General features: G+C 52.6%; 2 protein-coding genes across 11 annotated transcripts in view; one reads left to right on the top strand and one right to left on the bottom strand.

Moving 5' to 3' along the window:
• Positions 1-1,701: 1,701 nt before the first annotated feature.
• On the bottom strand, positions 1,702-25,280 carry GYS1 (glycogen synthase 1). 6 transcript variants are annotated; one of them, XM_077975751.1, is made up of 16 exons: positions 24,967-25,280; positions 23,247-23,428; positions 19,272-19,472; positions 17,992-18,165; positions 17,603-17,747; positions 14,860-14,977; positions 14,393-14,513; positions 13,646-13,752; positions 9,942-10,001; positions 9,768-9,846; positions 8,276-8,389; positions 7,875-8,001; positions 4,515-4,610; positions 4,133-4,296; positions 3,340-3,420; positions 1,702-3,191 (listed from the first exon to the last, which is right to left on the bottom strand). In XM_077975751.1, exons 1-16 carry the CDS (start codon positions 25,082-25,084, stop codon positions 2,868-2,870), a joined length of 2,211 nt encoding a protein of 736 aa, XP_077831877.1. In that variant the 5' UTR covers positions 25,085-25,280; the 3' UTR covers positions 1,702-2,867.
• Positions 3,723-25,392, top strand: part of RUVBL2 (RuvB like AAA ATPase 2) — a 72,482-nt gene continuing 50,812 nt past the window's right edge. For 3 of the 5 annotated variants that reach the window (XM_077975667.1, XM_077975663.1, XM_077975664.1), the window contains exons 1-2: positions 3,723-4,101; positions 6,857-6,926. The gene's annotated coding sequence lies outside the window, so the exon portion shown is untranslated. The remainder of the gene's footprint in view (positions 4,102-6,856; positions 6,927-25,392) is intronic. The other 2 variants (XM_077975668.1, XM_077975665.1) reach the window with 1 other exon arrangement.

Genomic DNA, 25,392 nt, shown 5'->3' on the forward strand with positions numbered 1-25,392 from the left:
AGTTGAATTAAGACCTAGGTTGGTACCTGGACACAGATCTGTTCGGTTTCAGCCAGAAACAGCACTATTTAATGAGTGATTATGAGGCCAGGTGGGCCGATCAGCTGATGTCAGGAGTTCGAGACCAGCCTGACCAACATGGAGAAACCCCGCCTCTACTAAAAATACAAAATTAGCTGGGTGTGGTGGTGCATGCCTGTAATCCCAGCTAGTCAGGAGGTTGAGGCAGGATAATCGCTGGAACCTGGGAGGCGGAGGTTGCGGTGAGCTGAGATCAACGTCATTGCGCTCCAGCCTGGGCAACAAGAGCGAAACTCTGGTCTCAAAAAAAACCCAAAAACCATATCTGCCTCACGGAGGTTGCAGTGAGCTGATATCGCGCCAATGTGCTCCAGACAGGGCAATGGAGTGAGACTCTGTCTCAAAAAAAAAAAAAAAAAACCCTCAATTCTGGGAGGCAGCTGAAATTATTAGGCCCTTTATATGGGCACATTGAGGCTATTGCTGTGCAACTTGCATGGCAACCAGGAGGCTCACTGAGGTCTTTGCTCCAGAGTTTACAGATTATGGCCCAAGCTTCAGTAATCCCAATGTGAGGCGCACACTGAGAGGAACTGACAAGCGGAGCTGAGCGGCCAGGCACACGTGATGCCCAAGCAATGCTGGACAAGGGGTTTAGGGTTCATCATAGAAATGGGATGTGAAACTTTGGGCCAGATTCTCCAAGTGGGAACTGAAAAAGCTGAAAACAGGCCTTAAAAAGCATCTGCTGGGTCCAAGCTGCAAAACTGCTTTGTCAGCTCTGACTCCTCCCCTTCTTCCCCTGGGGCTGGGGTGGGGCGGGGTGGCTCAAGCCTGTAACCCCAGCACTTTGGGAGGCTGAGGCAGGAGGCTCACTTGAGCCCAGGAGTTTGAGACCAGCCTAGGCAACATAGGGAACCCCCCATTCTCTAAAAAAAAATAAATTAATTTAACCAGGTGTGGTGGCACGTGCCTATAGTCCCCGTTACTTGGAAGGCTGAGGTGAGAGGATCACTTGAGCCTGGGAGGTTGAGGCTGCAGTGAGCCATGATTTCTCCACTGCACTCCAGTCTGGGATTCAGAGGGAGATCCTGTTATCAAAAAAAGAAGTGGCCAGGCACGGTGGGTCACACCTGTAATCCCAGCACTTTGGGAGGCCGAGGCAGGCAGATCACCTGAGCTTAGGAGTTTGGAGAACAGCCTGGCCAACATGGTCAAATCCTGCCTCTACTAAAAATACAAAAATTAGCCCAGTGTAGTGGCGTGCTCCTGTAGTTCCAGCTACTCAGGGGGCTAAGGCAGGAGAACTGCTTAAACCCAGGAGGCGGAGGTTACAGTGAGCCGAGATTGCTCTCCACTGTATTCCAGGCTGGTGACAGAGTGAGACTCTGTCTCAAAAAAAAAAAAAAAAAAAAAAAGCTACACAAGGTTCACAGCTGTCCTATAGATCTTCCTCCCAGTCACATAGCCCCTTTATGCCAAAGATGTCTTAAGCCAAATTTTTGCCACTTGCAAATCAAGGCCCAAGTAAGCAATCAGAGGTACCTTCCGTGAATGACACTGGAATTTTAGAACAGCAAAATCCAAGTCTCTAGAATAGGAGGATGAGCTCAGACCAGGGAAGGGGTGGCGTTGGGGGGACGTCAGACCCAGGCCCAAGTATTCATGTCTGACCACACCTGGGATTCTTAAATATAGGTGTATTTTTTTCATCTCATCTCCGGACACACTCCAATCACACCCCTCCTGCCCTCCCCTCCCAACTGCAAACCAAGCGGTGCAGACACAGCACAGCACACATGAGGGTCCCTCCTTTTCACCAAAGCTGAAGGCAGGGCACAGTTTGGGGAGGGAAGAGCCTCGAGGTAAATGTGGGGGTTCTAGAACCCAGTGACCTCAGTTCCGGATCATGGGAAAGGGACTAGTATGCAGCAACGTGGTAAGGTTCCAGATCTAGAAGCCAGGACCTAGAACCTAGTGGTTTCGCAGTGGGCTGAGCGGTTGGGAATAAGCCAGGTTAGGGGTGGGGGTAGACAGCCAGCTCTGTCCTCTGCAGGCAGATTCCCTGGAGGGAGATCTCAGATAAAGAAAGGAGGAGTAGGATCTGGTCCAGAAAAGGCCAGAAAGGCAGGAAGGCATCTGCACCGAGACTGTGTGTCCTCCAGAAGGAATGAGCGGCCAAGTGGTTCTGCCACCTCTGGCTTGGCCAAAGCGTAGGGGATGACAGGAGCCGGATGGAGGGATCCTCCAGGCAGAGCCTGGCTCTGACATGCTGGGGAGGGCTAGAATATGAGCCCATCCCAGAGCCCCAGTTCTGGAGTTGAAATGGAGGACCATCTGCTCTCAGTTACCTTCAAACTCTGAAAAGTGCCCCGGCTCTGGACTTGATTGCCCCATTCGCAGGGACACCATGTGGTTTCCAGCACTTGGTGGCCCGCATGCCCGGCCCGAGCGTGGCCTGCTCTGTGTGCTGTAGAATTTGCAAGCCTCACAGGGACTCTAGGAGCCCCAGACCTGAAAGCACCATGCCAGGTTTCCTAAAACCTCTGGCACCACCGCAGAGTAACGGCAGATTCCTGGCCTCTGGGAAGCGGTCCAGGCCCAGGGGATTCCAGGGCGCGGATTATGCACTCTGGAATCAGAGAAAGGCACGGCTTTGTGGATTCTGGAGTGCAGGAACTTGGAAAGTGGAGCTGGAGGGGCTGGAGTGTTTGGTGGACTGAGGGGGGGGCACTGCGGGGCCACGCCCAGTGCGGATCTGGAGCAGGGGTTTAGGAGCAGCCCCCCTCTGCATCCTCTCTCTGGAGCAGGGAGGCAGGACAGGCAGGGAGTGTGGTGGGGGGGACTTAGTTACGCTCCTCGCCCAGGGAGCTGGTGGGGCTGAGGGGCTCGCTGGGGGTGCTGAGCGAGCTGGAGGTGGCCGTGTCCACAGAGTTGCGCTTGCTCCCACTGGTGGAGGAGGTGCAGGACGCTCGGCGCGGCCACTCTGGTGCACGAATGTTGCGCCGGTCCTTGGCGGCCTCCTCGTCCTCATCGTAGCGCTCGCTGTCTTCCTCCAGAGGCCCGTTCCGGGGATCCTCCTCGTCCTCGCTCTGGTGCGGGCTGGAGTGTCGTGACAGCGAGGGCGACGGTGGCACCGAGGCCGGCCGTGGGTAGCGGTACCCTTGGGCCTGCATACGGGAATATGGGTGCAAACCAGGGTGAGCTGAGGACCTCGCAGTCCCACCCAGGCATCCAGCCACCTCTAGGCCTTCCCATTCCAGGAGGGACCCCCAGCCCTTTAGCTCCTGGCTAAGCAGAAATCCAGCGTCCACTCACCGCATCTGCCTCGCTGGGCTCGTAGGTGAAGTGCTCTGGAAAGGCCTTGGACAGCGCCATGTGGCGCGCAGACATATAGTACTAGGGGAAAGGAGGGGAGGGGGCAGAGGATGTGAGAGCCAGGCCCCACCCCCAGGCAGATGATGGGGCTCCTGGCCATACCCTTTATGCAGATGAGCATACCCTGCTGCACCATTGGGCCTGCCCCATGCAAATAATCCATCTGACTCCACCCCTTATGTAAATAAGCAGATCTATGAATGGATAGTTTCTAAGCCACACCCCTCAAACAGGGGCCGAATTCTCAAGTCAGGCACCTCTTTGGCCATACCTTTATGCAAATGAGAATGCCTGACCAATGTTCTTTTTTTCTTTTTAAACAGGGTCTTGCTCTGTTACCCTAGGATGGAGTGCAGTGGGGTTGATCAAGGCTCACTGCAGCCTCAACCTCCAGGGCTCAAGAGACTCTACCACCTCAGCCTCCCCAGTAGCTGGGACTACAGGCACGCACCACCACACTCGGCTGATTTTTTTTTAAATTTTTAGTAGAAAGAAAACGTTGCCCAGGATGGTCTCTTAACTCCTGAGCTCAAGCGATCCTCCCTGTTAGGCCTCCCAAAGTGCTGGGATTACAGGGATGAGCCACCACCGCGATCGGCCTGGTTCATTGCTTAAAGGGACAGCAACTGTTACAAGTAGGATGAGACCCTTCACCCTGCACCAAAGACCCAGAGCCAGGAGCGGCTGATTCCCCAGAAGAGGGTAGGAAGTGGCGGGGCGGGGGGGGTCCTACCCGGCCTAGGTATTTCCAGTCCAGAAGGTCGGAGAGGCGCTCCGTGCGGTTCCGCTGGATGATACGCTGCCGCCGGCTCTGCTGACAGAAGCTGTAGAGGAAGGAGGTGAGCTGCGAGCAGGAATCATCCAGGCTGCGGAACCGCCGGTCGAGAATGTAGATACCTGCGGAGGCCAGGACCTGGGTTCAGAAAACGTCCTGGGGAGATCTTCATTGTCTCCAGGACTCTGTGGCACCAGGGCCCCTCCTCTCCCAGGGACCCGAGAGCCCCCCCATTTCCTGGTGCCCCTGGTCCCCAAGGGTGCAAGCTCCTCCTTCCCAGGATCCAGGAGTCCCGGCTCTCAAGCCCCCTTCTGGAATCCTCAGGGGCCTGGGCGCTGACCGTAAGCTGAGGGGTCTGCGATGTGTTCCTCCATGAAGCAGCCGAAGCCGGAGAGATTGGTGGAGATACTGGGGATGCCCATAACCGTGCACTCAGCTGCGGGAAGGCAGGAAAGAGACCCACTTAGCTTCCCCCATCTCCTACCGTCTTAATCGCAATAGACGCCTCAACAGCGCCCTCTACCGGCGCCTGTACCAAGTGCCAGGCGCTGTGCGGAGCGTCGCTGTGCGGAGCGTCGCTGAGCCCCCACAACCAAGCTGTGCATTTCCCTATTTCTCAGAGGGGACGCTAAGAAGCTCAGAAAAGAGAATTACTTGCTCTGCTCCAAGGATTCGGGATGCGAGAAAGTCTATAGTTGGGAGATAAGGATGCTAATTTATTGAGCGTCCCGATGTCCATTTGACTTAACTCTCACAAGCTGTAGGATTGGGCCAAGGTCCATCTGTTAACTACTTAACTGTTCACAACCTGTACGATCCTTTCTTGTGCCAGTATCTCGTACAGACTTAGTCTATTTTGATGGGGGGTAAGATAAGGTCTCTCATTATTAGTATCCCTGTGTACAGAGCATCTACTGCGTCTTGTTTAATACCTTTAACAACCTTGAGAAATAGTTCAAGGAATGTATTATAATTTTTTGATGGATTTTTATGCCTTTTTTTTTTCCTTTTGAGACAGGGTCTCACTCTGTCACCCAAACTGTAGTGCAGTAGCACAATCTCGGCTCACTGCAACCTTCACCTCCCGGGTTCAAGCGATTCCCGTGCCTTAGTCACCTGAGTAGCTGGGACCACAGGCGTGCACCACCATGCCCAGTTAATTATTGCATTTTTAGTAGAGACGGGGTTTCACCATGTTGGTCAGGCTGGTCTCGAACTCCTGACCTTAGGTGATCCACCCATCTCAGCTTCCGAAAGTGGTGAGATTATAGGCGTGAGCCAGTGCGCCTGGCCCAATGCTATTTTTTTTTTCCTTGAGACAAAGTGTCACTTTATCACCCAAGCTGGAGGACAGTGGCTTGATCACAGCTCACTGCAGCCTTGACCTCCTAAGCTCAAGCAATTCTCCCACCTCAGCCACCCAAGTAGTTGGGACTACAAACACACAACACTACTCCTGGCTAAAAAAAAAAAAAAAGAAAGAAAGAAAGAAAAAAAAAGGCCAGGCATGGTGGCTCATGCCTGTAATCCCAGCACTTTGGGAGGCCGAGGCGGGTGGATCACGAGGTCAAGAAGAAAAAAAAACATCCTGGCCAATATGGTGAAACCCTGTGTCTACTAAAAATACAAAAATTAGCTGGGTGTGGTGGCACCTGCCTATAGTCCCAGCTACTCCGGAGGCTAAAGCAGAATCACTTGAACCTGGGAGGCGGAGGTTGCAGTGAGCCAAGATTGTGCCCCTGCACTCCAGCCTGGCGATAGAGCAAGACTCTGTCTCAAAAGAAAAAAAAAAATCTTTTATAGAGACAGGGTCTCACCATGTTGTCCGGACTGGTCTTGAACTCCTGGGTTCAAGTTATCCTCTCACCTCAGCCTTCCAAGGTGCTAGGATTATAGGTGTGAGCCACTGCTCCTGACCTATAATTATTATAATAATAATTATTATTATTATTTTAGACAGGGTCTGACTCTGTCGCCCAGGCTGGAGTGCAGTGGCACGATCTCGGCTCACTGCAACCTCTGCCTCTGGGGTTCAAACGATTCTCCCATCTCAACCTCCTGAGAGGCTGGGATTACAGGTGCCTGCCACCATGCCCAGTTAACTTTTGTATTTTTAGTAGAGATAGGGTTTCACCATGGTGGCCATGCTGGTCTCAAACTCCTGTCCTCAAGTGATCGTCCCACCTCGGCCTCCCAAAGTGCTGTGATTATAGGCGTGAGCCACCATGCCTGGCTTGATCTATAATTCTTATTTAAGTGTTTCTAAAAACCTCTGTAAACTGCAAAAATAGGCACTAAATATAATAGGTCTGTGAGGCATGGTGGGGTGCACCTGTAATGAGGAAAACAGACACTCAAGGGGCTGAGGCAGGAGCATCACCTGAACCTAGGAGTTCCAGGTGAGTCTGGGCAACATAGTAATACCCCCATCTCAAAACACAAACAAATAGTAAAAAGTATTAAATATATATTTATGATATAGTTTGACTCTGTGTTCCCCCCCCCCACCAAATTTTATCTTGAAATGTAACCCCACGTGTCGAGGGAGGGAAATGATTGGATTACGGGGGTGGATCCCCCCCTGCTGTTCTCATGCTAGTGAGTGAATTCTCACAAGATCTCATGGTTTTATAAACGTTCGTTTTTCCCGCCCCCTCACATACTTTTCTTTCCTGCCGCCAGGTGAAGAAGCTCCCTGCTTCCCCTTCTGCCACGACTGAGTTTCCTGAGGCCTCCCCAGCCATGTGGAACTGTGAGTCAATTACACCTCTCTCCATGATAAATTACCCAGTCTTGGATGTTTTTTTATATATAGCAGTGTAAAAACAGACTAATACTAGCTATCAATCTATCTATCTATAAAACAAGCCCTATGGGAAAAAGGGAATTAGGGCTGACCACATGACTCCTAATTATCATGCCAGCACAGTTTGCAAGACTTGTTAAATTACTAATTAGGAAACGGCACTTATTTAGCTTTCATTTATTTATTTATTTATTTTTGAGATGGAGTCTCGCTCTGTCGCCCAGAGCACTGCACTGCTGGAGCACAGTGGCGTGATCTCAGCTCACTGCAACCTCCACCTCCCAAGTTCAAGCAATTCTCTGCCTCAGCCTCCCGAGTAGCTGGGACTACAGGTGCGCACCACCGCACCTGGCTAATTTTTGTATTTTTAGTACAGACAGGCTTTCACCATATTGGCCAGGCTGATTTCAAACTCCTGATCTTGTGATCTGCCCATCTCGGCCTCCCCAGGTGTTAAGATTACAGGCGTGAGCCACCACGCCCGGCCTTATTTAGCTTTAAAAACACTGGCTAATGTGAACCAACAAGAGGAAGGTAGAGTCGATGGGCACTGGGAATGTCTTGCGAGGAGACTTGGCCACACTCAGCTGTGTTTGTGAATTGTGCATTTCACTGCTGCTATTTGGGGGGCCAAATGCCCATGCACTGGGACAAATCAGTGTAACCTGTGATATCCATTTGACACTAACTAGTCCTCAAAATCCAGTCTTCTAGTTTCTCAATACATGAGCTATTGTGTCACAAAAGCAGGCACTGTAGCAGAACAGATGATTACCATTGTTCCTGTTTTGCCAAGAAGGCAACAGGCTCAGAGAAGGCCAGTGCCTTGCCCCAGGACATGCTAGCTCTGACTAGGACGCCATGACCACGCTGTCCCCTGCCCACTACACTCACCCGGCGTATAGCCCCAAGGCTCATAGTAGGATGGGAAGACCCCAAGGTGACAGCCACGGACAAACTCCTCATAGTCCACCGGGAGCAGGGGGCTTGTGGAGGAGAGGAACTCCGGGTGGAAAATCACCTGGTAGTGAAAAAGAAGGGCTCAGCCCAGGCGCCTTGTTTAGCTAAGCCCTGAGATCCCAAGGTGGCCCAGAGAGGGTAAAAAGCTTGTCTAGCATCACACAGCATGTGTTTGGCAGGACCAGTGTTCAAATCCAGGTCTGTTTGAAGCCAGGGTTCCTTCTAACCACAGCAATGCATTTGATAAAACGTATGGGGGAATGGAGTGTGTGAGACCCAGGACCCAACCCCTTCCCTCTGCCGTGCCCAACCCAGCCCTGACCAAACGCCCTCACCTTCACCCTGTCGGCACTGCTATTGAAGAGGCCGATTCGGCGGATGGTGGTCAGGATGGGGTCTGAGGAGTCATCCAGCATATTGTGGGTGCACACAGGGGGGAAAGACTGCCGCTGTAGGAGCCACAAGAAGGGTAGAGGGTCATGGAAGGGACAGAGAACTCCCTACTTCCCCATGAGCCATGCTGACCCCAGGGAAGCCAAGGAGGCCACAAGTGCCACCAGGCCAAGGAGCAGCAAACCCAAGTGATTACTAGGAGTTGTGGATCCACCAGGCTCTAGTAAAACCCCTAAAAATACAAAAAATAGCCGGGCGTGGTGGCGGGCACCTGTAGTCCCAGCTACTCGGGAGGCTGAGGCAGGAGAATGGCGTGAACCCTGGAGGCAGAGCTTGCAGTGAGCTGAGATTGTGCCACTGCACTCCAGCCTGGGAGACAGAGCAAAACTCCGTCTCAATAAAATAAAATTAAAAAAAAGAACTACAATTCCCAGCTGTCTTTGAGGCAGTGCCAGCGTTAGCAACTCCCTTATCTCCAAGCACTATGAGGAGTTGTAGCTATCTTGTTATGTACTCTGGGCTCTATCATTAAAGAAACCCCAAAAAATTATAACTATCCCCAGTCAATGGGGGTGGAGACTGTACCAATATGGCAGCAAGCTTTGGAGGCTGCTGGGAGTTGTAGTTTCCTTACGAATTTCACCTCCAATCGCCAGGCGCAGTGGCTCACGCCTGTAATCCCAGCACTTTGGGAGGTTGAGGCAGGAGGACGACAAGGTCAGGAGATCGAGACCATCATGGCTAACACAGTGAAACCCTGTCTCTACTAAAAATACGAAAAAAATAGCCAGGCATGGTGGTGGGCGCCTGTAGTCCCAGCTACTCAGGAGGCTGAGGCAGGAGAATGGCAGGAACCCGGGAGGCGGAGCTTGCAGTGAGCCGAGATCGCACCACTGCACTTCACTGGTACAACTTCACTTAGGGAGGCACTTAGGGTGGGCTGTTTTCTGTGGCTTATTCTGCCACGGGGGTTGCTGGGTGGTGTGGCTTCTCTGGGACTCTGGGGTCAGTGAGCAAAGGGAAGCTTATTTATTTATTTTTATTGTATTTATTTATTTTGAGACGCAGTCTCGCTCTGTTGCCCAGGCTGGAGTGCAGTGGCGCCACCTCGGCTCACTGAAACCTCCGCCTCCCAGGTTCAGGCGATACTCCTGCCTCAGCCTCCCAAGTACCTGGGATTACAGGTACCCACCACCATACCCGGCTAATTTTTGTATTTTTAGTAGAGATGGGATTTCACCATGTTGTGCCTCCGTAGGTGAAGTTGTACCAGTCAGCACATGCCCTTCTGTGGATCTCAGAATAGATCCCTTAATAAAGGGCTGCAGGAGAAAGCAGCACTCCCGGCAATCTCTGGGGTCTGAGCTGGCGTAGCAAGCTGCCGCTGGGGCTGCCGGGAACTGCCATCTCTCTGCACAGAGGTCCAATCCATACCTGCGTTGCAAAGATGGCTCTCTTCATCATAGTGAAGTCTTCCTTATCCAGCATCTTGTTCATGTCAGGAAGGCTCCCACTGCAAGGCAAGCAGGGGCATGCGTGTGAGAACGGAGTGATGAGAGGGCTTAGTCAGGGCCTAGGAGGGCACAGGGCTGAGGGCAGGGCACTCACACCAGTAAGGATTCATAAAGCTTCCTCCCGAACTTCTCCTTCACCGTGTTGGCCGTGTCCCTGGAGGAAGCAGAGCAACAGGGTCACATACACACCAGCTGCCATTTACTATTTTAAAGGCTATTTACTATTACTAAAGGCTTCTTTAGTTTGTTTGTTTGTTTATTTTGAGACAGAGTTTGGCTCGTCGCCCAGGCTGGAGTACCATGGCGTGATCTCAGCTCACTGCAACCTCTGCCGTCTGAGTTCAAGTGATTCTCCTGCCTCAGCCTCCCAAGTAGCTGGGATTACAGGCATGTGCCACCATGCCTGGCTAATTTTGTATTTTTAGTAGAGACGGGGTTTCTCCATGTTGGTCAGGCTGGTCTTAAACTCCTGACCTCAGATGACCCGCCCACCTCGGCCTCCCAAAGTGCTGGGATTATAGGCTTCAGCCACCACACCGGAAGTTTATTTCCTAATTTTTTTATTTATTTATTTTTTTGACAGAGTTACTCTGTCACCCAGACTGGAGGGCAGTGGTACGATCTTGGCTCTCTGCAACCTCTGCCTCCCAAGTCCAAGCAATTCTCCTGCCTCATCCTCCTGAGTAGCTGGGATTACAGGCACCTGCCACCATGCCTGGCTAATTTTTGTATTTTTAGTAGAGATGGGGTTTCACCATGTTGGCCAGTCTGGTGTCGAACTCCTGACCCCTGACTGGTAATTGGCCACCTCGGCCTCCCAAAGTGCTGGGATTACAGGCGTGAGCCACCGTGCCGGGCTACTCTTAGGTTTCTAGGGTAGCAAGGAAACTGAGGTGTGAGCAGGGAAGCCGTGCCCCGGGGCCTCCAAGCTGGAGGATGGGGACCCAGGGGGCAGGCCCTGGAAGGCTTAGATCCCACGTGCCTGACATCAGCTGTGTGGTCAGGGACAGGTGGCCTTCCCTCTCTGACTGCAGTGACTCATTTTTCAGATAAGGATGAAAATAGAATCAACCTCAGAGGTTTGCAATGAGGACCCAATGATGTCATGTGAAAAAGTACACATAGCAAGCCTTCCAGAAACGTCAACTATTATTAGGACTTGTACTTGTCCTGCAGATGGCAATGCTAAGCCCCATTTTATACGAAAAGAAAGTAAGATTCTGAAAAAGGACCATTTAGGCACACAAGTAAAACTAGCAGTGTCACATGACACCCCACGGTCACTCTTCTACTTAAAATCCTCCCATAGCTCTGGCCTCGTTTGTTTTTCTTTTTTTTTCTTTTGAGACAGAGTCTTGCTCTGTTGCCCAGGCTGGCGCAACCTCAGCCACCTTCTAGGTTCCAGAAATTCTCCTGTCTCAGCCTCCTTAGTAGCTGCAATTACAAGCGTGCGCCACCATGTCTGGCTAATTTTTATATTTTTAGTACTGATGGGATTTCACCATGTTGACCAGGCTGATCTTGAACTCCTGACCTCCAAATGATCTGCCCGCCTCAGCCTCCCAAAGTGCTGGGATTGTGAGTCACCACGCCCAGCCTCCACTTTTTTTTTTTTTTTTTTTGAGACCGAGTCTGGCTGTCACCCATGCTGGAGTGTATTGGCGCGATCCTGGCTCGCTGCAACCTCTGCCTCCCAGGTTTGAGCGAGTCTCCTGCCTCAGCCTCCTGAGTAGCTAGGACTACAGATGCGTATCACCACGCCCAGCTAATTTTTGTATTTTTAGTAAAGACAGGCTTTCACCATGTCGGTCAGGCTGGTCTCAAATTTCTGACCTCAGGTGATCCACCCACCTCAGCCTCCCAAAGTGCTGGGATTACAGGTGTGAGCCACCACGCCTAACTTCTTTTTTCTATTTTTGAGACAGAGTCTCACTCTGTCGCCTAGGCTGGAGCGCAGTGGCGCAATCATGCCTCACTACAGCCTCAACCTCCAGGGCTGAAATGATCCTCTTGCCTTAGCCTCCCAGGTAGCTGGGACTACAGGAGCGCTCCACCATCCTGCCTCACTTTCTACCCCTTCTCTATGAGACATGCCGCTCCAGCCCCATGGGCCTACCCACCGTGTCTCAATCATGCCTTAGGGCTTTGCATTTACTGTTCCCCAGATACCCACAGGGTTTTTTCCCTCGCCACCTTTCCTCGTCTCTGCCCAATAACACTTTCTCAGTGTGGCCTGTCCTGACAACCCCGTCTCATATTCCAGTTCTGCTTTATTTTTGCCCGAAAGTATATTCCGTCTACAGGATTTTCTAGAATACAAGCTCCATGAGGAAAGGGATCTTATCTTTCTGGTTCACAGCTGTATTCCCAGGACCTGGAATACCTGAGGGTGGATCACTTGAGGTCAGGAGTTCGAGACCAGCCTGGTCAACATGGTGAAATCTCATTGGTACTAAAAATATAAAAATTAGTCAGCACATACTAGATACTCAGTATCTGTTGCTAATGAATGAACGGTTTTACAGATGAAGAAACTGAGGTTCGCTGGGAGGCGGAGGTTGTAGTGAGCCAAGATCACGCCACTGCACTCCAGCCTGGGCGACAGAGACTTTTTTGAGACAGAATCTCAAAAAAACAAAAAACAAAAAACAAAAAAACTCAGAGAAAAGAAAAAGAAACTAAGCCTGGCGCAGTGGCTCACCCCTGTAATCCCAGCACTTTGGGATGCCAAGGCGGCTGGATCACCTGAGGTCAGGTGTTCGAGATCAGCCTGGCCAACATGGTGAAACCCCGTCTCTACTAAAAATACAAAAAAAAAGGGAGGCATGGTGGCTCACACCTGGAATCCCAGGACTTTGGGAGGCCGAGATGGCTGGATCACCTGAGGTCAGGTGTTTGAGATCAGCCTGGCCAACATGGTGAAATCCCGTCTCTACTAAAAATACAAAAAAAAAGCTAAGTGGCTCACGCCTGGAATCCCAGGGAGGATTCCTCGGCCAGGCAGGTGGATCACCTGAAGTCAGGAGTTCAAGACCAGCCTGGCTAACATAGTGAAACCCCATCTCTAATAAAAACAAAAAGTTAGCCAGGTGTGGTGGCACTCAGCTACTCGAGAGGCTGAGGCAGGAAAACCACTTGAACCTGGGAGGCGGAGGTTGCAGTGAGTCGAGATCGCGCCATTGCACTCCAGCCTGGGCGACAGAGCAAGACTCCATCTCAAAAGAAAAAAAAAAAATAAAAGAGGTCTGGGTGCAGTGGCTCATGTCTGTAATCCCAGCACTTTGGGAGGCCGAGGCAGGCGGATCACAAGGTCAGGAGTTTGAGACCAGCCTGGCCAACATGGTGAAACCCCGTCTCTACTGAAAATACAAAAATTAGCCAGGCATGGTGGCGTACACCTGTAGTCCCAGCTACTCGAGAGGTTGAGGCAGAAGAACTACTTGAACCCAGGAGGCGGAGGTTGCAGTGAGCCAAGATCGTACCAGTACACTCCAGCGTGGGTGACAAAGGGAGACTCTGTCTCAAAAAAAAAAAAAGGAGCCGAGTGTGGTAGTGGGTGCCTGTAGTCCCAGCTACTTGGGAGGCTGAGGCAGAAGAATTGCTTGAATCCGGGAGGCGGAGGTTGCAGTGAGCCAAGATCGCGCCACTGCACTCCAGCCTGAGCGACAGAGTGAGAGGGTCTCAAAACGGAAAAAAAAAAAAAAAAAAAAAAAAGGCTGAGACTCAAGGAGAAACACAGGACCCAAAGTACACAGCTGGGAGTGGGCTGGGCCGGGGTCTGGAGTGAGGGCTGCTGACCAAAGCTGTTTGCGCACGGCTTGGCCTTTGAGGGTTTCCACGTTGAAATTGTTGGTCCGCGCCGGCATGATGAAGAAGGCAACCACTGTCTGCTCGCTGCCATTCACCTGCGCAGAAAGAAAGCAGGGGGAGGCCAGGATCATGTCGGGGAAGCCTGGGACCAGCCAGCCTTTCTGCCAAGACTGCTGGGATCCTGCCATACCCCTTCCTGTCAAGGAGAATTATAGGACAGTCGCCACTTGGACTCTTCCCTTCTTTCTGGGTCTCTATACTCCCCTTGCGGCACCCCAACACACGCAGGGGCTTTCCTACCCCCATCTTCCTGGGTTTCTATTCTCTCTGTTATTTTTTGTTTTGTTTGTTTGTTTTTGAGACAGCGTTCTTTTTCTGTCGACCAGGCTGGAGTGTAGTGGTGTGATCTCAGCTCACTGCAACCTCTGCCTCCCGGGCTCACGTGATCCTCCCCGTTCCCGTTCACCCTCCCTAGTAGCTGGGACTACAGGTGTGACCCACCATGCCTGGCTAATTTAATTTTTGTATTTTTTGTAGAGATGGGGTTTCAAAACCTCTACTGGGTTTTGTAGAGTTGCCCAGGCTGGTCTCCATCTCCTGGGCTCAAGTGATCCTCCTGCCATGGCCTCCCAAAGTGTTGGGATTACAGGCATGAGCCACTGCGCTTGGCTCTTCTCCCCAGTTATAAACTGCTTTGCTTGCCCTCCCTCTGTCCCCTCATAGCCCAGGCCTCACTCTGAGCAGATAGTTGAGCCGGGCCAAGGCCTCCAGGAAGACATCGGCACCCTTGTTGGAGAACTCATAGCGGCCGGCGATAAAGAAGTACAAGGTCTTGTCCAAGTTGAAGTCCAGATGCCTAAAGAACCCACAAGGCATGGTAAAGCCCAAAGCCCTCACCCGCTAGCCCTGGCCTCAAAACTACAAATCCCAGAAGCTATGGGTGGGGGCAGAGGATGTCTTAGGTAATACAGAGGCATCATGGGGCCTCCTGGAAGTTGTAGTTTTTCTCTTCAGATGGGGCTTTCCTTTAATCCTCAGCCCATTGTTCCGGCGCTCAAGAACTAAGGAGGCCGAATACCCAGGTGCCCCATCCCTCAGACCCAGGAGTCTGGGCCCCCAGCTGTCCCCTCCCTCCCCCAGACCTAGATGGTTAGGCTCCCAACGCCCTCCTCTCTTAAGACCTAGGTATATGCCCCACGTACCCATAAAAATGGCCCCGCACAAACTCCTGGATTCGAGCCTTGCTCTGAGCATGGAGGTTCTGGAACTCATGCATGGCAGAAAACTTCTTCACATTCAGCCCATTGGGGGTCACAATATCTGGGATTGGGGGTGAGGGTCCCATGTTTTATTTGTTCATTCAATGTTGTGGTTGAATGAATACATGAAGAAAACACCGTTTGTTTGCCTTTTGCAATTTCTTTGTTTCAATAGCGTTCCTATGAGGTCCCCCCTCCTGCCTTTTTTTTTTTTTTTTGGAGACAGGGTTTCTCTCTGTCGCTCAGGCTGAAGAGCAGTGAGTGGCACAATCACAGCTCATAGCATCCCCGACCTCCTGGGGTCAAGCAATCCTCCCACCTCAGCCTCCCAAGTAGCTGGGACTACAGGCGTGTACTACCACACCCGGCTAATTTATTTATTAGCTTTTGTAGTGATGGCGTCTTATCATGTTGCCCAGGCTGGTCTCAAACTCCTGGCTTCAAACAGTCTTCCTGCCTTGGTCTCCTAAAGTGCTGGGATTACAGGTGTGAACCACCATGCCTGGTCAGTTCCCTTGGTGACACACGTACCCTGACTCCGAGATGCCTTCTTGCCTAATATTACTTGCATAGGTTCACAAGCACAAGTATAAGTCTCCTCGGCTCCTGCAAATGGCTTCCAGGGATCTGATCCACACTGGTGATTCTGGGAAAGTTGTAGTTCTTTTGTTTCCCCTTAGTCCACCCTGAGATGGAAATGATTAAACATCCCCAAAGTCCTGCTTCTCCTAGGATATATCCTCTACTTCCAAGCTTCTTACAAGGACCCAACCATTTCTTCTCCTCACAGAAATTAAAGTATATCAACGAAAAACTACAACCCCTGTCAGCTCCTCGGGCAAAGTTCTGGGAACATATGGAGCTAACCAGTCAAAGGCTTTCTGGGAGTTGTAGTTCTCACCTTATACTCACTGAGAAGGGATACCAAGGGCTGGGAAGAATGCCCAGTTCTGACCTTACCTTTTTCAAAAACAAAGTCCACTGATCTTCCATTCCCTTTCATAAGACCAATCTACATTAGCCAATTATAGAATTTTATCATATCTGAAATTAACATGAAAGAAATTATACCTCCCATTAGCCTCCAGAGTATATAGTCAGAGGGCCTCAAATACAGGTCACGACCCCCACAGCCTTCTGGGAGCTGTAGTTCTGTATTCTTTAGGAAAATAATGGTAACTGATGGTCCCCAACTTAGGACTTAGGATGGTCCAAGTTATGATTTTTCTTTTCTTTTTTGAGACAGAGTTGCGCTCTTGTTGCCTAGGCTGGAGTGCAGTGGCACAATCTTGGCTCACTGCGACCTCCACCTCTTGGGTTCAAGAGATTCTCCTGCCTCAGCCTCCCGAGTAGCTGGGTAGCTGGGATTACAGGTGCCAGCCACCATGCCCAGCTAATTTTTGTATTTTTGGTAGAGACGGGGTTTCACCTCATTGGCCAGGCTGGTCTTGAGCACACGATCTCAGGTGACCTGCCCACCTCAGCCTCCCAAAGTGCTGGGATTACAGATGTAAGCCACCGCACCCAGCCAAGTTATGATTTTTCAACTTTATGATGGTGTGAAAGTTACACACATCCACATGTCCAATTTTGGATTTTGATGAGATATTCAACACTTCATTTTTTGAGATGGAGTCTCGCTCTGTCATCCAGGCTGGAGTGCAGTGGTGTGATCTCAGCCCGCTGCAACCTCTGCCTCCCAGGTTCAAGCGATTATCCTGCCTCAGCCTCCCGAGTAGCTGGGATTACTCCACACCCAGCTAATTTTTGTATTTTTAGTAGAGATGGAGTTTCGCCATGTTGGCCAGGCTGGTCTCGATCTCCTGACCTCCCCATCTGCCCGCCTCGGCCTCCCAAAGTGTTAGGATTACAGCTGTGAGCCACTGTGCCTGGCCTATTCAACACTTTATTATAAAATAGGTTTGTATTAAAATTAGCCAGGCGGGTGCCTGTAGTCCCAGCTACTCGGGAGGCTGAGGCAGGAGAATGGCATGAACCTGGGAGGCGGAGCTTGCAGTGAGCCAAGATAGTGCCACTGCACTCCAGCCTGGGCGACAGAGTGAGACTCTGTCTCAAAAATAAATAAATAAATAAATAAATAAATAAATAAATAAATAAATAAAAATAAAATAAAATAGGTTTGTATTGGATGATTTTGCCCAGTTGTCGGCTAACATAACGTGTTCTGGGTACATTTAAGGTATACTAGCCTAAGCTATGATGTTCACTAGGTTAGGTATATTAAATGCATTTTTTTTGTTTTTTGAGATAGGGTCTCACTGTGTCACCCAGGCTGTGACAAGGTCTCTCTGGGCCACCCAAATCATGCAATGGCACGATCACAGCTCACTGCACCCTTGACCTCCTAGGCTCAAGCAATTCTCCCACCTCAGCCTCCTGAGTCGGTAGGGATACAGGCACACACCACAATGTCTGGCAAATTTTTTAGCCAGGGATTCGCCATGTTGCCCAGGCTGGTCTCAAATTTCCGGGCTCAAGTGATCCTCCTGCCTTGGCCTCTCAAAGTGCTGGGATTACAGGTATAAGCCACCATGCCCAGCCAAAATACATTTTCGGTTTATGCTATTTTAACTTACAGTGGGTTTCTTGGGATGACGAGCAACTGGCTTTGGCATAGACAGCTGCCTACCTCATTCGTGTCTGGGGACTTCAGCCCAGCCCCTACCTGGTTTCCTCTTGAGCAAGTGCTGTGCCTCGATGGCGGTGATCTGGGACACAGTAGTGAAGACGTGAGCACAGTGGGCTGCCGCCCTTTCCATGCAGTAGCGGTGATAGATCTGCCTCTCCCCTGCTTCCTTGTCCACGTTGAACTGGGTGGGAGGGGACAGCATTCAGGTTAGAAGGACTGGGGAGAAGAGTCTGGAGGTCCAGACACTGGGGTCCTAAGATAAATTGGTGCCTGGGGCTGGATTATTGGGTCTGAGGTAGGAAGGGTCTGGGGACTTGGACTCCTGGATCCTGGGAGAAGAGGGGGCGCCATCCCCTTGGGCCCCCTGGAGCTTTGGGTTTCCCTGGCATACTCGCAGTCCCCCATCTGCCACGGTCCCAGCTCACGTTCTCCAGGTTGTTGTAGAAGTCCACAGCACCGGCACACAGGTAGCGCCCCAGCAGCGTGGCATGGGTGGTGAAGATGGTTGCTACAGGCAGTCGCCGGGCACGACACAGGCAGAGTCCAATGCCTGCCAACCACTCATGGAAGTGAGCAACCACGTGTGGCTTCTCCTCACTCTGCGCGAGGAACTGTGGGCAACAGGGACAGGGCTGCTGTCTCCACGAGTGTCGGGAAGAGAATTGGCAACCCCCAATAGGGACAATAGAGGCAATCTGTCACCACTACTGCACAGAGTGGGCGGCGGCCCACTGCAGCAATCCCGACAGGATGGGGACCTGTAAATCCCTGAGCCACCCCAGGCTGGTCTTGAACTCCTGGGCTCAAGTAATTGCCCCTCCAGGGGTTGACAAGAACTGAGGATCTTTTGGCCAGCCTTCTAAATCCTGGCAGGGTAAGATTGGAAAGACTGAAGTTTTCACGTCCCAGGGTCCTGGACATAGTCCCTAAAGACCCCTTGTCTCAAGGGTATGCTGTCTGCACCCAACACTGGCAAAAGGACTACAACTCCCAGAATGCCACAGGCGCAGCCAGTTCCTGAATTATTTGTCCCAGGGCATGGGAAATTAAGCTTTTTTTTTCTCTCTGTCGCCCAGGCTGGAGCGCCATGACACGATCTCAGCTCATTGCAATTCCCACCTCCCAGGTTCAAGCAATTATCCTGTCTCAGCCTCCCAAGTAGCTGGGATTTAGGATTACAGGTGCCCACCACCATGCCCAACTAATTTTTTTTGTATTTTTAGTAGAGACGAGGTTCGGCCATCTTGCACTCCTGGCCTAAGTGATCTTCCCCCATCGGCCTCCCAAAGTGCTGGGATTACAGGCATGAGCCACCGCATCCAGCCTGGAAACTAAGCTTCTTGAGCCTTTTAAAACCTAGAAGGGGGTCAAAACCAGGTCAGTCTGGGGATTCATAAGCATGCAGGGCAGCATCTGAGAGGTGAGCCCAGCAATATCACACTAGAGAACTACAACTCCCAGAATTCCTCAGATAAGCCCGCCTGCCTCACTTTGAGCTAGAATCCCTACGCTTGGAAGACTGGAGTAAATGAAGTTGGCATCGAGAGTAGAGCCTGGGCCCTGGATGTCCATGTCCCTAAAGGCCAGGGCTAATCCTTGGATTAAAGGACCCTATGGCTCCCAGAATGCCCGGGGAGAAACCCCAGCCTCTGGCGGAGGGGTTGATGGTCATTGTAGTTTCAGGTATGGGTGGAACATGTCAGACGGGGCCTACCTCACCCAGGAACCAGGTAGTGAGAAAGCCAAAGAGGACAGCATCGTTGGCCTCGCGGTCGTACCACGGCACTCCGATGTTGCAGGTATCCCAGAGCTCTCCCTTCCAGCGCTCCAGGGCCCAGGCTGAGGCCCCCACATCCAGGAGCACCACCAGAGGGCCTCCCTCGATCAACCAGCGCCCAAAATACACCTGGAAGGGGGTGGGGTGGGCACCATAGGGAGGCTCAGGGCTTCAACCTCACATATGTGTGCATCTGTGGTTCTCCCATTTGCAGGCAGCTGTCTAGACTTAAGCCTCAGCTCCCTTACCTTCTGTTTCCGTATCTGCTGCTAATTTCTCACCTGCTGCCTTAGCTTTATTTTTCTATTTGCATGATTTATTCCTGCCACACATTTTTTCCATCTCTGTTGCAATATTTTCCCTGCCCCCTGCTTACTTGCTTTCTTTCTTTTTTTTTGAGATGGAGTCTTGCTCTGTGGCCCAGGCTGGAGTGCAGTGGCACAATCTCAGCTCACTGCAACCTCCGCCTCCCGGGTTGAAGCGATTCTCCTGCCTCAGCCTCCCAAGTAGCTGGGATTACAGGCACCCACCCCAACACCTGGCTAATTTTTTGCATTTTTAGTAGAGATGGAGTTTCCCCATGTTGGCCAGGCTGGTATCAAACTCCTGACCTCAAGTGATCTGCCCTCCTTGGCCTCCCAAAGTGTTGGGATCACAGGCTTGAGCCACTGCGCCCAGCCTCATCTTTAATTTCTTTTTTATTCTTTTTTTTTTTTTTCAGGTAGAATCTCGCTCCGTCGCCCAGGCTGGAGCGCAGTGGCGTGATCTCAGCTCACTGCAAGCTCCGCCTCCCAGGTTCAAGCAATTCTCCTGCCTCAGCCTCTCAAGCAGCTGGGACTACAGGCACCCACCACCACGCCTGGCTAATTTTTTTTGTATTTTTAGTAGAGACAGGGTTTCACAATGTTAGCCAGGATATTCTCGATCTCCTGACCTTGTGATCCGCCCGCCTTGGCCTCCCAAAGTGCTGGGATTACAGGCATGAGCTACCACACCCAGTTTAATTCCTGTTTAATTCCTATAACTGCTACCCTTCTCCCACTCGCTGCCTCCTGTCTCTGCTTATAACCACACATGTCACATGTCCTGTCTCTCTGCCCCCACTGCCCTGTCTGACCACTCTGCAAATCATTTCTCCCACCTGCTACCTGGTTTCTGTACTTGCTGCCACATTTCTCTTACCAACCATCTGCATCTCCCACTGTCTTTTCTTTCTGATGCTAATTCCTTCCATGGGATGCTTCTTTTTTGTTTTGAGACAGGGTCTCGCTCTGTTGCCCAGGCTGGAGTGCAGTGGTGTGAACATGGTTCACTGCAGCCTCAACCTCCCTGGTTCAATTCCCCCACCTCACCTCCTATGGGTGTGGGCCACCACGCCAGGCTAAGTTTTCAATTTTTTGTGGAGATGGGGTCTCACTATGTTGCCCAGGCTGATCGTGAACTCCTACGTTCAAGCAATTTTCCTGCTTAGCCTCCCAAAGTGTTGGATTAGAAGTGTGAGTCGGCCGGGCGCGGTGGCTCAAGCCTGTAATCCCAGCACTTTGGGAGGCCGAGACGGGCAGATCACGAGGTCAGGAGATCGAGACCATCCTGGCTAATATGGTGAAACCCCGTCTCTACTAAAAATACAAAAAACTAGCCGGGCGAGGTGGTGGGCGCCTGTAGTCCCAGCTACTCAGGAGGCTGAGGCAGGAGAATGGCGTAAACCCGGGAGGCGGAGCTTGCAGTGAGCCGAGATCGCGCCACTGCACTCCAGCCTGGGCGACAAAGCGAGACTCCGTCTCAAAAAAAAAAAAAAAAAAAAAAAAAATCATGGCTCATTACAGCCTCGACATCCCATCCTCCCACCTCAGCCTCCTGAGTAACTGGGATCACAGGCATGCACCACCACGCCTGGCTAATTTTTTGTATTTTTAGTAGAGACGGAGTTTCACCATGTTGCCCATGCTGGTCACGAACTCCTGGGCTCAAGCTATCCTCCCACCTTGGCCTCCTGAAGTGCTGGGATTCCAGGCATGAGCGACCACGCCCGGCCATGCTGCACATTTCTAACATAGCCCATCCTCTGTCCATGCCCCAGGGCTGCATTTTTCTTTTCTTTTCTTTTTCTTTTTTTTTTTTTGAGATAGAGTCTCGCTCTGTCACCCAGGCTGGAGTGCAGTGGCGTGATCTCGGCTCACTGCAAGCTCCGCCTCCCAGGTTCACACCATTCTCCTGCCTCAGCCTCCTGAGTACCTGGGACTACAGGCACCCGCCACCATACCCGGCTAAGTTTTTGTATTTTTTAGTAGAGACGGGGTTTCACCATGTTAGCCAGGATGGTCTCCATCTCCTGACCTCGTGATCCGCCTGCCTCGGCCTCCCAAAGTGCTGGGATTACAGGCGTGAGCCACCGCGCCCGGCAAGGGCTGCATTTTTCTAGCCACTGCCATGTTTCTAAGACTTGCTGTCTCACTTCTGCCTCTGCCACATTTCTCCAGTTGGCTGCTTTCCTCCCTGAGACTACGGCCTTGGTTCTGGGCCTGCTGCCACAGCAGCGAAGCAGCCCCACTCCTCGCCGACCTGGCTTTCTCCTGCCCGGAGCCTCACTCTGAGGTCCCTCCCCCTCCCAGCTGTTATCTGCCCTTTTGCTGGGGGGGATATTCTTAGGCCCCCAGCACGTGGGAAGCAGCTGCCCTCAGGAAGGGACTGGGCTGCTCTGGGTTCCCTTAGGGACACAGTCGGGCCTGAATGGATTCCAGACCCCACCCCAAACCAGCGGCTGTGAATGAGTGAAGGAATCACAGTGCCTCTCCGTCCCCGGCCCGGACCTGTCTGTCCCTCAGCCCTGCTGCCTGATGGCTTTCTCCTTGGACAACAGTGTGTCTCTTTCCGTCTTCATCCTGGGGCCCTGGAACTCCCCCTCCTCTCTAAGCCCTGATCTGCCCATCTCAGACTCTGTCCTGTGGATCTGTCCGCTGACCTCTCCTCTCTTCCCCGATATTCCATGCTTCTCTCTCCTTCTAGGACTGACTTTCTGAAACATCTGGCGGCCTCTCTTCTGTCCCTAGTCTGTCTCTTACTCTTGCCCGTGGCTCCATCCACCCTTCTCCCTTTGTCGGCCTGCCCCCCTCACTCTCCAAGCTTGGCTGTTAGTAACAATAATGATGATGATCATAATAATAACAATGACAATCACTGCCCACACACTGTGCTAACTTCATGCCAAGAACTCTACTAACCACTTTATCCTTATTAACTGCTTCCTCCTCCTAGCACCTCTAGAAGGTAGATGCTATTAGCACGTCCATTAGCCAACGACACACAGGGGCAAGTGGAGGGGTGAACTTGAACTTCAGGCTCCAGAATCCTGTCCCTGCCTGAACCCAGGCCCACTTCTCCCCAGCTCTGCCTGGCTGACTGGCTTTCTTTTATGAGACAGAGTCTCGCTCTGTCGCCCAGGCTGGAGTGCAGTGGCCCAATCGCCGTTCATTGCAACCTCCGCCTCCCGGGTTCAAGCGATTCTCATGCCTCAGCCTCCCGAGTAGCTGGGATTACAGGCGCGCGCCACCATGCCCAGCTAATTTTTGTATTTTTAGTAGAGACAGCGTTTCGCCATGTCGACCAGGCTGTCTTTCCATCTTGCTCTTTTTCTGTCTGTGCGTGAGGACCTTGGCCTCTTGGATCTCCGTCTCAGTCTGTCTCATACTTGCCATCTGTCTGTCCATTTGCCCATGTCTGGGATCCACCCGCCCACTTCCAGGCCCTGCATCTGTCTGGGTGTCCTATCACACCTCCTTCCTGTGTCCAAGCCTGCCTCGCTCTCTGGCTAGGGCTGTCCACCCTGCCCCCTCTCTGTCTGTGGCTCCCACCCTGATGGCAGGCTGTCCACCCACTTCTGCCCTGGGCTGGGCCATGTCCCACCTTGCAACCCTTGCTGTTCATGGAATCCAGTGTCTTCTTCAGGGCCGGGGTGGGGGCCTCCAGCAGTTCCACCTGGGTCCTCACGCCCTGCTCCGTGTACGGCCCCACCAGGTAGTAGTTGTCGCCCCATTCGTCCCCCGTCACCTTCGCCTTCGTCTGCAGCACCGTGTAGATGCCACCCACTGTGGGCCCAAGCGTGTGAGGGCAGGCCCCGGCCGAGGTCCATAGTTCTGGGGCCTGGGGTGGGGTGGGCCGGGGATATAGGGGGCACTCAGGCCCCAGATGGCTAGCTCAGGGAGAAGAGGGGACTGGGAGCCCGTAGTTTGGAGTAGGGCTTGGAGGCTTGGATGAAGGGAACCGGGGGACTGGGGGGCAGTTCTCCTGGGTCTAAGGGAGAAGGGGGCCGGGGTCAGGACTCTGAGGGAGGAGGGGGCTCAGGCTAGACTTCTGGGTGTGAGAGAGAAGGAGCTGGGGGCTGGGACCCCTGGGTTAGAGGGAATTAGGTACTGGGGTTCTAAGGATGGCAGACCTGAGGACTACCTGGACCCAGGTTCTCGAGTTCCCCGCTCACAGGAGCTGGGTTTAAATCACTCCAAAACCCCATGAGGGAGACCTCCTCATGGCCAATTCAGCTTCTCACCATTGCCCAAGAGAAGCCTGCATGGTCATTCCCTGCCCCCAGGGACCCTGCTGACCTGCCTCCCAATTTCCTCTCCCTGACTAGGGACACGAACATGCAGGGCCCTGCCTCTCCCATGACCCCATCCCAGACCCAGGAGCCCCAGCCCCCAGCCTCCTCCCCTCCTGGAGCCCAGGCCCTGGCCATATCCGGCTGTGTGTTCATCGGCCCCCTGTCCTCCTGGGAGACACGGTCCCTTTCCCCTCCAAGACCCAGCAAAACAACCCCCCAGAGCCTGCTCTTTGAGGTGTGAGATTGGCTTCTTCCTGGGGATTTCAGCCCCAGCCTTCTCCAAGGCCAGAACCTCAGCTTTTGGAAGCCCAAGACACAGAAATGCGGGCTCCTGGCCCCTCCCATCCTAGGGCCCAGCCCCTGACTAACTCAGGACTTCCCAGCCTTCCCCTATTCCAGCATGCACGTGTCCCAGGCCACAGGCTCCTCTACTCCTAGGAACTAATAGCTCAGGCCCTCAGCTCCTTGAAAGCCCAGGCATTCAGGCCCGCAAGCCTCTCCCACCCTAGGATCTAAGGATTAGAGTATCCAGCCCGTCCCATCTTTATTCTTAAGCAGCCAGGTCCTCAGGTGCTCCCACCGCCGCTCAGGCCTCCTATCTCCCAGTCAGCTCTCTCTCAAATCTGGAGTTTTATCCCCTAGACTATACTGTTAGGGTCACAGGTCTGAAACCCCGGCAGCTTCCCAGGCTTGCACACAGAAATCCCATCCTTCCGTCTCCTTCCCTGTTCAGGACCCAGGTATCTAGTCTCTCGGAAGCCTCCCTCCAGGACCTAGGAGTCTCATTTTAGCGCCCTCTTCCCTAGGACCCAGAACCCGGGCTTTCAGCCTCCTTTCATCGCAAGTCAAACTAACCATCCCTCTCCCACCCACCTCCGGCCTCCCAGCCCCTCAAGGACACAGGAGTCACAGCCTCCTTGCCCTGGTCCCAAGGGTTCCCCTAGTAGCCCCGTCCTCCTACAACTCAGAGTTCCGGGCCCCCATCCACTACTGTCCTTCTTCAAGGGCCCCGACGCCTGGCGTGCTCACCCTTGTTGGCCACCTCCCAGGCCACTTCGAAGAGCACTGTGTTCTCCAGGTCGAATTCATCCTCCCAGTCCTCCAGTCCTGGCAGTGAGGACATGGACAAAGTGCGGTTTAAAGGCATGGCTGGCGCAGGAAGGGGGCTCGGGGGACCTCAAGGTAGGGACCCTGGAGGTGTCCAGGGAATGCACCAGGTAGGGTGCGGGGCCGAGTAGCTGGCGCCCGAAGGGAAGCTTGCAAGACGCCCAGCTTCCTATTGCAAGACCGCACCCCCGCCCCGAAGCCTTCGGACCTAGGCAGAAGGCGGCCGCAGCGTCACTGAGCCCAGTGGCACCCCTGCAGTGAAACCTCGCAGCTGTCAGGAGGCAGTGGCCGACCCCGCAGCCAGCTCCATTGGCTCACGCCCGGGGGCGGGGATTTCCGCGTGTCCTC

Source organism: Macaca mulatta, chromosome 19 (assembly GCF_049350105.2).
Source record: "Macaca mulatta isolate MMU2019108-1 chromosome 19, T2T-MMU8v2.0, whole genome shotgun sequence".
NCBI classification, from domain to species: domain Eukaryota; kingdom Metazoa; phylum Chordata; class Mammalia; order Primates; family Cercopithecidae; genus Macaca; species Macaca mulatta.